The sequence below is a fragment of the Lucilia cuprina genome, chromosome 4 (genome assembly GCF_022045245.1).
Source record: "Lucilia cuprina isolate Lc7/37 chromosome 4, ASM2204524v1, whole genome shotgun sequence".
Lineage (NCBI taxonomy): Eukaryota > Metazoa > Arthropoda > Insecta > Diptera > Calliphoridae > Lucilia > Lucilia cuprina.
Window position 1 is genome coordinate 8,364,414 of NC_060952.1, and position 11,507 is coordinate 8,375,920.

General features: G+C 27.0%; 2 protein-coding genes across 2 annotated transcripts in view; one reads left to right on the forward strand and one right to left on the reverse strand.

Annotated features, from left to right (window-relative positions):
• LOC124418477 (calcium-activated potassium channel slowpoke-like) overlaps positions 1 to 4,133 on the forward strand; it is a 6,461-nt gene extending 2,328 nt beyond the window's left edge. The window contains exons 3-5 of the mRNA XM_046949986.1: positions 2,462 to 2,620; positions 3,543 to 3,654; positions 3,952 to 4,133. Of these exons, the coding sequence (XP_046805942.1) occupies positions 2,462 to 2,620; positions 3,543 to 3,654; positions 3,952 to 4,112 (432 nt within the window). The 3' untranslated portion in view covers positions 4,113 to 4,133. The remainder of the gene's footprint in view (positions 1 to 2,461; positions 2,621 to 3,542; positions 3,655 to 3,951) is intronic.
• Positions 4,134 to 6,883: 2,750 nt separating this feature from the next.
• On the reverse strand, positions 6,884 to 11,292 carry LOC124419678 (calcium-activated potassium channel slowpoke-like). The gene is made up of 3 exons (XM_046949996.1): positions 11,275 to 11,292; positions 10,401 to 10,675; positions 6,884 to 7,288 (listed from the first exon to the last, which is right to left on the reverse strand). The coding sequence occupies exons 2-3, from the start codon at positions 10,437 to 10,439 to the stop codon at positions 6,884 to 6,886; spliced, it is 444 nt and encodes a 147-aa protein (XP_046805952.1). The 5' UTR covers positions 10,440 to 10,675; positions 11,275 to 11,292.
• Positions 11,293 to 11,507: the final 215 nt, after the last annotated feature.

Consider the following 11,507-nt stretch of genomic DNA (forward strand, 5'->3'; position numbering starts at 1 on the left):
CTAGTCTATAGTCTAGTCTATAGTCTAGTCTATAGTCTAGTCTATAGTCTAGTCTATAGTCTAGTCTATAGTCTAGTCTTTAGTCTAGTCTTTAGTCTAGTCTATACTATAGTCTATATTATGCTCCTTAGTCTAGTCAATAGCCCAGTCTATAATATAGACTTTAGTCTTGCAAAAAATATGTACAAAAAATACTAAATTTGTTATAAATTAGCAATGTTATAAAAATTTCCAGCTACGTACAGGAATTCATTTTACTTTTTGACTTTTAAGCATGAGTCCCCTAATCCCTTATAACTTGAACTCACGTCATCGTTTATTTGATTTTATTATTGTCATTGTTGATGTTGTTGTTGCTGTTTTCGTCGTCGTTGTTACCATTTATCGATTGATAAACAGACAAAAGGAATGACAACAAGAACAACATAGAATAACAACAAATAAAACTTATAGCGTACAAAAAGGACCATAAATTGTGTGTATAATAGATAGACAATAATAACAGTAAAATCGCTTCAATCTTGGTAGTCGCATTAAAATTTGTAAGAGAAAGTGACAATACGATGACCTATAAAGAAAGCCAAAAAAAAATTTATGTATGTATATAACTTAGCATACAACAAAAATATGTACTTCTTAACAATGTTTAAAGCTGATGAAGCACAAAATATAGAAAAATGTATATATGTATATAAAAAATTTAAAAGACTGAAATAAAATCAATAATTACTTTAGTTAAAACGAATTTTGATAGATACCAATAGCACGTTGTAATAATAGAATGTGTGTGTGTTATAGATGAAAATTTAACAAAAAAAAATCGAAAAGAAAACGAAACAAAGGAAAATAAATGTTCAGTAAAAGTAAACGTCATTGGAAAGGACCATTAATTATAGTTGCAGGAAGTATTGTTGTAGTAATTGTTATTTTTATAATTTGGCATTTATTTTATTGAGGTATTTAATGAAATTGGTGGATTTACTTAAAAATGTAATTGATATTTTGAATAAAAAATTAAAAAAGACAAATTTGTTGATATCGTTAAAGCTTTTGAAAATATGAATATTTACTTCTAGTTAAGTAATGATGTTATTAATATAATAATTGAAATTTGAATTTATTATAATAATAACATAATTATAAAAAAATTTGTAAATTATATATATGTGAAATTGTCTTTAAATTTGGTCATTATTATAGATTTTCAATCAGTTTTCATCAGGCCAATTAAGAACGATTATTCCATGGGAGTTTAGTTGCCTTTTGCATGCTTTAGGAGAGGGAGCAAACTCCCTGTTAGCTTATAATTCAGAATAGGCCTAAAAATCTTTAAACATTTAAAATAACTTAGATATTTATAAAGAACTAGTTATAGGTACCCTATGTATACTGATACTGAGAAATTTCATCATCATGAAATTTCCAATTATTTTCGGTCTATAGACTTTTAAAGAATTTTTATCTGATATTTTTAACAAAATTCTACATATTAAGAGCTTATGCCTGAAAGTCTTCTCTTTAAAGCAGCGATAGGCAGAGAGTAAAAAATTAGTTCTCTGAGTGGTTTTCTTATTTTTTTTTTGCATACGTACGAGTAAAGGAAAGAGTACAAGACAGCATATTTGAGAGCTCATTTAGTTACGCTGCTTTAAAGAGAGCTTTTGAGAAATTCCGTGTTTGAAAAGAATTTGGATTCAATTTGTTTCACAATTTTTTTTTTAAGTGAAGCCTAAATAATTTACGATATTTGAATAAAAATATTGTAATAAAAATGTAAATTTTTTAAAAATTGTGATTGATTTTCTATAAGAAAAATTTTGATATATTCGATATTTAACAAGATTTTACGATAAACTTCAAAAGACTAATTTATATTTTAGAAAATTACGATAAATTTTCTCTTTATGGACATTTAACAAGAATTTATGAAAAAATTTTAAAAGAAAATTTAATATTTTGAAAAATTTTGAAAAATTCTAATTTTATCTACGAATTTTGATAATTTCAATACTAAAAGAAAAATTCCGATTTATTTCGTACATTTTCGGACAGCTTAATGAAAATTGGCACACAGCTTCTCATTTGCATAATTAGTAAGGGGTTAAAAGTCACGGAAAATATTATAGAGTTCAAAGGTTACAAAAATCAAATTTTCGAATTTATCAGAAAAATTCTTATAAATTCGATAATTAAAGAAAATTTTCGCTAATTTTGATATTAAAACAAAACAATTTTGATATTAAAAAAACAATTTCATAAATTCGATATTAAGAGAACATATATGATATTTTTAGAGAATATTTTAAAAAATTATGCTTTGATAAATTAAATATAAAAAATTTCGATAAATTTGATATTTACAGAAATTTATTTGTATATTCTTAGTAGAATTTAAATATTTTAATAAAATCAATTTAATTTTCAATAAATTTAACAATTTCGTTTTGTTTTTCCTTTCCAGGTCGTACTCGTATTTATACTCAGTATTGCATCACTCATTATATACTTCGTTGATGCATCTAACGAAGAAGTCGAAAGATGTCAGCCATGGAGTACTAACATTACTCAACAAATCGATCTTGCATTCAATATATTTTTCATGGTTTACTTTTTTATACGAGTAAGTTTTTGGTTTGCCTTTTTTTATATTGGTCTTTAAATATTTTCAGTTTCTATTAAGTTTACGAAATTTTCAAATTTGTGGTGTACGAAATTTTTGTGGAGTGTTTTTAGAGCGGATTGTGGGCAATAACGATATGTGCTTCTTTCAAAAATGTTAAAGTGGAATTTTGTATTAATGAGCCAAAGTACAGTTCTTTCTATATAAAATTTTTTATATTACATTATGAGTCAGTTTTCTTAAGAAAAACTTAGATTGGAAATCATAGAAGTTTCCAAAAATTTACTCCTTATAGCTCTATTGAAATCAGTGATAAACACAAAAAGGCTATACCCATATTGCAAATGTGTACACTTGAAACTAATTAAGAACAGAATTAGTTTTATTTATTTTTATAAGTTTGACTGACATAAGGGTTGTTTACTTAAAGCAGCCAATATCTGTGACCCCGATGAGCTGGAGTGCCGACCACTGATTTAAAGGCAATGTAAATTAAACCTTTCGATTAAAGCAATTCTTTAGCTGGGAAAAACAAAGTATCAATAGAATTTCTTAAACTCAAGTCGGCATAGATGAGTTAAAGTTAAACTAAATTCTTCACTAAATCCTCTTTGCGTATAACTATTTAACAGACTAATAACAAGACCCTCGTATGTGAGGCCATACACTCCAAGCGCAAATTTTGTTACACTCACAAAAAATTTTGCCTAATTTTCTCAAAATTTCTATATGAAAAATGTATGTGTGAAAAAAAAACTTATTTATTTCTTCTATATATTTTATTTAAGCTATTATCTTCTTTCTATTTTAACTTTAATTTCTTAAAAAATTATGTATTTTTCTTTTCAAATTACTTTCAATTTTAAATATTTTTTATCTTAATTTTTTTCTTAAACAAAAACAATTTTATTTCATTTTACAGTTCATAGCGGCGTCCGATAAACTTTGGTTTATGTTAGAAATGTACAGTTTTGTAGATTATTTTACAATACCCCCGTCCTTTGTATCAATATATTTAGATCGAACATGGATCGGTAAGCTTTCAAAATTTGTTTATTTTTTTTTTTAAATATGATTTCTTTGGTTTTTCTTTGAAAAAATCTCAATTTGAAAAAAACAAACGAGACGAAAGAAAGAAAGAAAGAAAGAAAGAAAAAAATATTGTTATAATTTATTATTTGTCAATCATACATACGTTTTGTCTGCTTGATCGAAATGCATGATTGTAATGATAATGCTTAACACTATTATATGTACTAGTACATTTAACAAACAACGATTATATTCCTCCTTCCTAACTTGCAAATTTTTCATCATCATGAAATGAAAAGGTCTTCGTTTTCTGCGAGCACTGCGTCTTATGACTGTACCGGATATATTGCAATATTTGAATGTTTTAAAAACATCCAGCTCAATACGTTTGGCGCAATTGGTATCAATTTTTATATCCGTGTGGTTAACAGCAGCTGGTATTATACATCTGGTATGTTGAAAAACTCTTTTTCTATTATTTATTCTAAATATATATTTGTCTATAAATAATCATTCGTATTGTTGTTTGTGTTTATTATTATGTTTGCAAACACTGTGTGACAATTTTCGTTTGTTGCAAGTTAAGAACTTGTAACTGACATTTGTTTCTTAATTAAAGTTTTATAGACTATAGAATATAGACCAGACTATAGATTAAACTATAGACAAAATTAAAACAAGACTATAGACTACACAATAGTCTAGAACATAGTCTAGTCTATAGACTAGACTCTAGACTAGGCTATAGACTAAACTATAGACTAGACTATAGACTAGACTAAACTATAGACTAAACTATAGACTAGACTATAGACTAGACTATAGACTAGACTATAGACTAGACTATAGACTAAACTATAGACTAGACTATAGACTAGACTATAGACTAGACTATAGACTAGACTATAGACTAGACTATAGACTAGACTATAGACTAGACTATAGACTAGACTATAGACTAGACTATAGACTAGACTATAGACTAGACTATAGACTAGATTATATATATACGACACAGTAGCTGTAAAATTCTTTAGTTTATTGTGTATTAGTATTTTCTTCTCCTTTTTTAATATGTAAATTAGAAATTTGTGTTTTACAACAAATAACAGACCTAACAATGGGAGTTCTTTTAATAAAAGATTTGCTGTTTCTAATTTTGTCTAACACTCCCACTACCAATTACATTTACTTTCAAACACAGTCAAATATTTTAGTATACGTTCTGTAGTTTTAGTGTCTATTCAAATTATTTAGATTTTACAACTTTCTTTATTATATTGTTATTTGTCGTTTTTAATTAAATATCCTACGACATCCTTTACGGTTTTTGCACATTTAAGGTTAACATTTTCTTACATTTAATTTGAATGGCTGGATGTTGTAATAATTAAATGTAAATACTATTTTGTTGTAAATAACCTATTGCGGATATTTGTTTTTATTGTGATAATTCTTTATATTGCATTATATGGTTATTATAATTACGGATAAATAGGATTTTTAGTAGTCAAAGTGGGTGTTGAGTTATTGAAAAATGAGGGTGGCCAAAAATTAATTAGAATTTTGACATATAAAGGAAACTCGAGTTTCTTGCAAATTTAAAACTTGACTACTAGGAGCTATGATGTAAAAAATGAACAATTCTATAGACTAGACTATATGCTAGACTATATACTAGACTAAAGACTAAACTATAGACTAGATTAAAGAAAAGAATAGAGTATAGACTAAACTATTAACTAGGCTATAGACTAGAAATTAGCCAATAAACTAAACTATTGACTAGACTATAGACTAGACTAGATTATAGACTAGACTATAGACTATACTTACCACAGAATAGACTATAGACTAGACTATAGACCAGACTATTGACTAGACTGTTGAATATTCTATATATAGTATATAAAGTTTATAGACTAGACTATAGATCAGACTTTAGACTAGACTATACACAATACTATAGAGTAGACTATCTATTAGTCTTGTTTATGGATTATACTACAGACTAGACTATATACAATACTATGAACTAGACTATAGTCTACACTATAGATAAGACTATTAACTAGACTATAGACTACATTATAGGCTATTGACTAGACTGTGGCCTTCCTGTAGGTTAGTGTTGTAATCTAGTAGACCGGAGGTCGTGGGTTCGATTCCCATCTGAGACACTGTTAGGAAGCGAATAACAGGCCCGATAGAGGCTTATGAGTATTTCTTCGGCTTTGATGTATATATGTACACACTTAACTATAGACTAGACTAAATCCATATTTATTGGATTTGTATGTACTCTTTACTTATGAATTTCCCAGCAAAAACATGAAAACCATAGACTAGACTAGATTACTCAAGACTTATATTTCAATGACTACTACATACCGCCTGCATTACTTTCAATGAGTTTAGTAATGATTTACGAATAACTACATACATGCTTACTTGTAATTTGTATGTATGTTTTTGCTGGGACGTTCTTAAAATTTTATAAACATTGAAAAAAGTGCTATGTCGTATTATTTACAAAAGTAACTATATAAAAAAGAAAGATAACCGGCAATTTTTAACTACATTAGACATTTCCTAACAGTTAAAAGGTATTAAATTACACAATGTATAAAATTAAACGTTGTAAATTACTCTTAAGAACCAAAAAATAGAAACGGAATAACATGAATGTATAAAAAATGTACTTGAACACATAACACTCTCCATTTACTCATGTAGAAATGTAGACATCTGCACGAAAACATTAATTATTTAAAAGTGCATATTAACCCATATTTGAGAAAGAATATATTCAGACAAACACGCGACTATTTTATAGTTCTGTTCCAAACATTTCTGTTTTCAAAATCAACACATGTCTTCGTTAAAAAAAGCAGGAAGTTATTGATCCCATCATAAGTTTTGTTTTTTTATTATGATTTTGGTCAGTGTAACACAGAAGCCCACTAAATAAACAATAGACAAGTGTTAATATTTAAACAACCGGTAATAATTGTCCCACAAGTGCCCCACATATAACATCTGTTACAAATTAAAACTTTACAAAGTAAGAAACCTGTGTAGTAAAAACATTTTATGAGGAATTAGGAAACAAAAAACGTACAACCATAAGACAAAAGAGTTAATATTTATAAAAAGATGTGTGTTGAAAATATTTGAGAAAGTCTTTCTGAAGAGAGAACATATGTATTAAAATTAAGTCTTTCCTATAACTTATATTATTATCGCTCTGTGAAATATTTGTTCAAAATTTGAATTGTTAATTTCCTTAACACTTACCAATATACGACCAGTTGTGGTTTGTCCTGATATAAGCTCACCAGCCCAATCTTTTGCTTCTGTCATAAAAGTTCCTTCGAACTCTTGTTTGTTTCGTGATGCTTTCTGCTCTTTTTGTTTGGGATCGTTTGGTCCCAAATCGGGATCTTTGCGACAGCATATAAATGTGAATGCCCTCCAACATATAACGATGAATAATCCAGTGAGAAATGTGAAAATGCTGGAGAGCAGAAAGCAATAATATTTTCGAACCTTAAGACAATCATCGACCTCAAATGGTGAACCTGTTGGATCTTCAGCCAATGATTCGACAGTGCTTTGATCACACCCCGACATCCCCTGGAAAAGTAAATATAATAGAGAATTATTAATAAGTTTAATTACAAAAATATATAATTTATTGATTTTGTAATTGATTTATAGCTTAATGAGTGGCTAAATATATAAGATTAATTTAGCATTAAAGATTTATAAAATACAATTTGAATTTTTAGCATTATAATTTAAAACAAGTATGAATTTATAGTCGGACATTGCCGACCATATGATACCCTACACCAGTCAGTATGTTAAAATTGTAGATTTTTTTATATAAAGTATTTAATTTGTTTTATTGTGAAATTTTTTACTTATTGTTGACAAAAAAGAGATTTTCTACAAGAGGGCTCATAGGGGAGAATGGGTAAATATGGGCCTATCCTTATAAATTTTGGTAGATGAATTTACGTCTACTTCAGAGTCATTTATGTTCTATAAAACTAATTTTTTGCTGATTTTTGTTGATATTATAAAACATTTAACGTAATTGTAACATTCTCTTTCTGGGCACTGCGGGCCTAAATGCCCGATTCGGGGGGTACGGTTGTATGGAGGCTAGGAGAAATAATGGACCGATTTCAACCATTTTCAATAGCGTTCGTCCTTGAATCAAAAGAAGAGTATGTGCCAAATTTCATCAAATTATCTTTAAAATTGCGACCTGTACCGTGCACACAAGGTTTACATGGACACACAGACAGACGGACGGACGGACATAACTAAATCGACTAAGAAAGTAATTCTGAGCCGATTGGTATACTTTAAGGTGGGTCTAGGACCAATATTTTTGGGTGTTACAAACTTCAGCACAAACGCATAATACCCTCCCCACTATATTGGTGTAGGGTATAAAAATGTAAGTTTGATCGTAATTGATCGTTTGCCATTCCGTTGGTAATTCCTATAATATAATTTTCCATTCCTTTAAAGTATATATATTCTTAGTGTTTAAATATATCAAAGTCGATTAAGGCCTGTCCGTGTATATGTAAAAATCAGTTTCCTATAGACCCCAGTTGTTTGCGAGATCCAATAACAAAAACAGCTTCACTTTGCATTTAGTTTGCAGATTAAGAACAATACATTACGTATGAAACTGTGTGTTGTTATAGCCGAAATCAGAGATGGAAAATTTTGTATTGGCTTTAAGGCCAGTCTGTGTTTATGTTAAAATCAGTTTTTATAAGACCTCAGATATCTGCAAGATCCAACAACAAAAACGGCTTCATATAGCACTTAGTTTGTAGAGAGAGAACAACCCGTTAAGTATGAAAGTGTGTGATGTTATGGCCAAAATTAGAGATAGAAAATTATGTATGAACAATAAGAAGAGATAGGAAAAATACTGGTACTTTTTCATTCTTTAAATAGTACTCTTTGAGTTTTCTATAATATTGAACCTTAAAACATGACATTTAGCATATATAGCCCCAAGTCAATGATAAACATTAAGAGTTTACTTCTTGGTACTTTCTCGTACTATAATATAGAAGCTAAAAACTTAAAATTAAACATTCGCAGAGCTGAATGAATGCATAACTTTAGGATACAAATTTTAGTACTTCAAATGTAATTGTAATCATTACCCCTTACGCCTGACGTTACATTCTCAAAATTGATCATTTTTGATCGATGAAAATGGATGTTAATTTTCTTTGTGGCTTTCTTTATTTCCTTTAGTCAATATTTCTGAAACTGCTGTTACTCACAAATCTACCTCAATCTTACATTCTCATGAATACGTCTATGCTGATCATGACTTATTAAATAATAAGAAATGATATCACCAAATGATTGAGTTAGATTAAAACTTAAAGAATTTTTTACTTTTTATATGAGGCAAACTAATTTATAAATTCAAATAATTGAATGAATTGGATGATTTGCATAATTTTTATTTTCAAGATAATTTAATTTAAAAATGGTTTGGTTAGCTACAACAGATTAGCATATTATAATGTTCTTTGAATTTTCCTTAAGGTTAAATCTATTTAAACAAAGCTGTAGAATATCAAAGGCACCAACATCTCCAGTTCTTAAGATCTCGACAAAAGTCTAATGGAGGTGATGACTAATATTTGAATTTACTTTTCAGGTTAATCTTTATCTTTAAACAATTGGTGACAGATTACGTTCACATTATAAAAAATATTTAACCATCATTTGAAGTAATTAAATAATTTTCAATTACAATTATATATGAAGTAAATGTATTAAAGCTTTAACAATTACAATTGCTTTTACTTAATTGTAATTGCAGTTTTGCAATTTAGAATTACTTGTAATTGTAATTAAAGTTGTAAAAATTTCACATTACAATTACTTGTAATTGTGAATTTTGTTCCTTATAATTACATGTAAATTGTAATTACTGATAACTAAATTACAAATAATTGCAAATGGTAACTTTAATTACAATCACAAATAATTGTAAATGGTAACTTCAATTACAATTACAATTTTTTGTAATTGGTTATTGGTCAATTACAAATTACAAGTAATTGTAATTGGAAAAAAGATCAATTGCAAGTAATTGTAATTGGTTATTCCAGAATTACACATTTCAAGTAATTGTAATTGATTATGTAATGAATTACTTTGTGTAATCATTTCCTGGATAATACTGAATATTCGTCGGAGCAAATAAATGTGATTACTTTTAAAATAAAACTTAAACTTTTTAAAGCCTTATATATCAATTAGTCAACAACTTAAAACAAGCGTCTAAACTTTAAATAAACAAACGATCACAAAAGATCATTAGAGAATCAATTAGAATTTGTGTTCTGTTCTCTTTGTTCAATTATTGTATTGAAACATTTTTTATTGTTTATAATAGATTTTACTATTGTTTAAAAATTACAATCTATTGTTTTTTTATGATGATATTTAAATAATTAACAAGATCAACAAATATGGCTACTTAATATCATAAAGATCATACTTAAGGCGTTACATTAACGAATACCAATTAAAACTTTTATTAGTTTTTATTAAAAATAAACAAGATGTTTTCATTAAAAAATAGATAAACTTTTCAAAAACAATAAATTTTCATTTAAAATGATAAATGTAAATTAAATGCATTAATAATTTTAAAAATTTTAAAAAAATATAAAAAATTAAAACTTACTTGAACCGTTTGAGGGTCAAGGTCTGTCAAGTTCGCCATTTCTCATGTAAAAATGAATTAAACAAATATTATTGACACTACAACAACTACAACATACAAATACTAGCAATTTTTAGCGTTTTATTTTTATTATTATTTCGATTTGTTTTTGAATTTTTTCAGCATTTTTTCGTTGTCGCATTGCATTTAGAAATATTTTTTTTCTATTTACAATATTTATTTAAAAATTTACAATAAAATAATGACGTTGTTCATGTTGTTAATGAAGAGTATGGCTAAATATTATGCTTTTGCTAATTAAAAAGACATTTTGACATTTTATTTTTTATTTGAAAATGTTAAATTTTAAGATAAAAACTTTGCTTTATATTATGAAAACGCTAAAAATTTATAAATACTTTTAAATATTTTTAATATTTTGTAATTTTTTTTTGGTCACTGAGAGGAAGAACTTTTATTATTTATAATACACTTTTTTTAAATTTGTAAACACTATGGGACAAAATGTTTTTCTTTGTTACGTTGTCAAAGCATACTTTTAGATTTGTATTTTTTTTTTGTCTACGTTTTACTGCTTGTTTTTTTTAATAAAAAAATTTATTATAAAAATAGCTACAAACAAAATTATATGTGTGATATTTTTAAAGGGAAGAGCAACACGTTAAGCAAAAAGAGCTAGTGAGAGTAGGGAAAAAAATTAAGAAAAGGAAAAGATCACGGCGAATAGTTTTTTTTATATTGCGAGCAATATTTTCTAAAATAACGCGGAATCTAAGGCGACACTAGATAATGACGTCGTCATTAACCAACCAAATGACAAGTGCAGAGCAGGTTGACACACTCATTAAAAACACTTACAAACACACATACATACACTTTGATATATTTTCAATTTCTTTCTTTATTGCTTTGCTTCTTTTGAAATTACTTTCAACAATTTTCTTAAATTTTTTAAAAGATTTTTTTTCTTTAGTTAACATCTTTTTTTCAATTTCATTTATTTATGTAAACTTTTTTTTCTAAATTTATTATTATGAAAACACATTTTTCATATTTTTTCTTAAATTTTATAATATTTTAATAAATTTTCCTTATTTTTTTAAATTT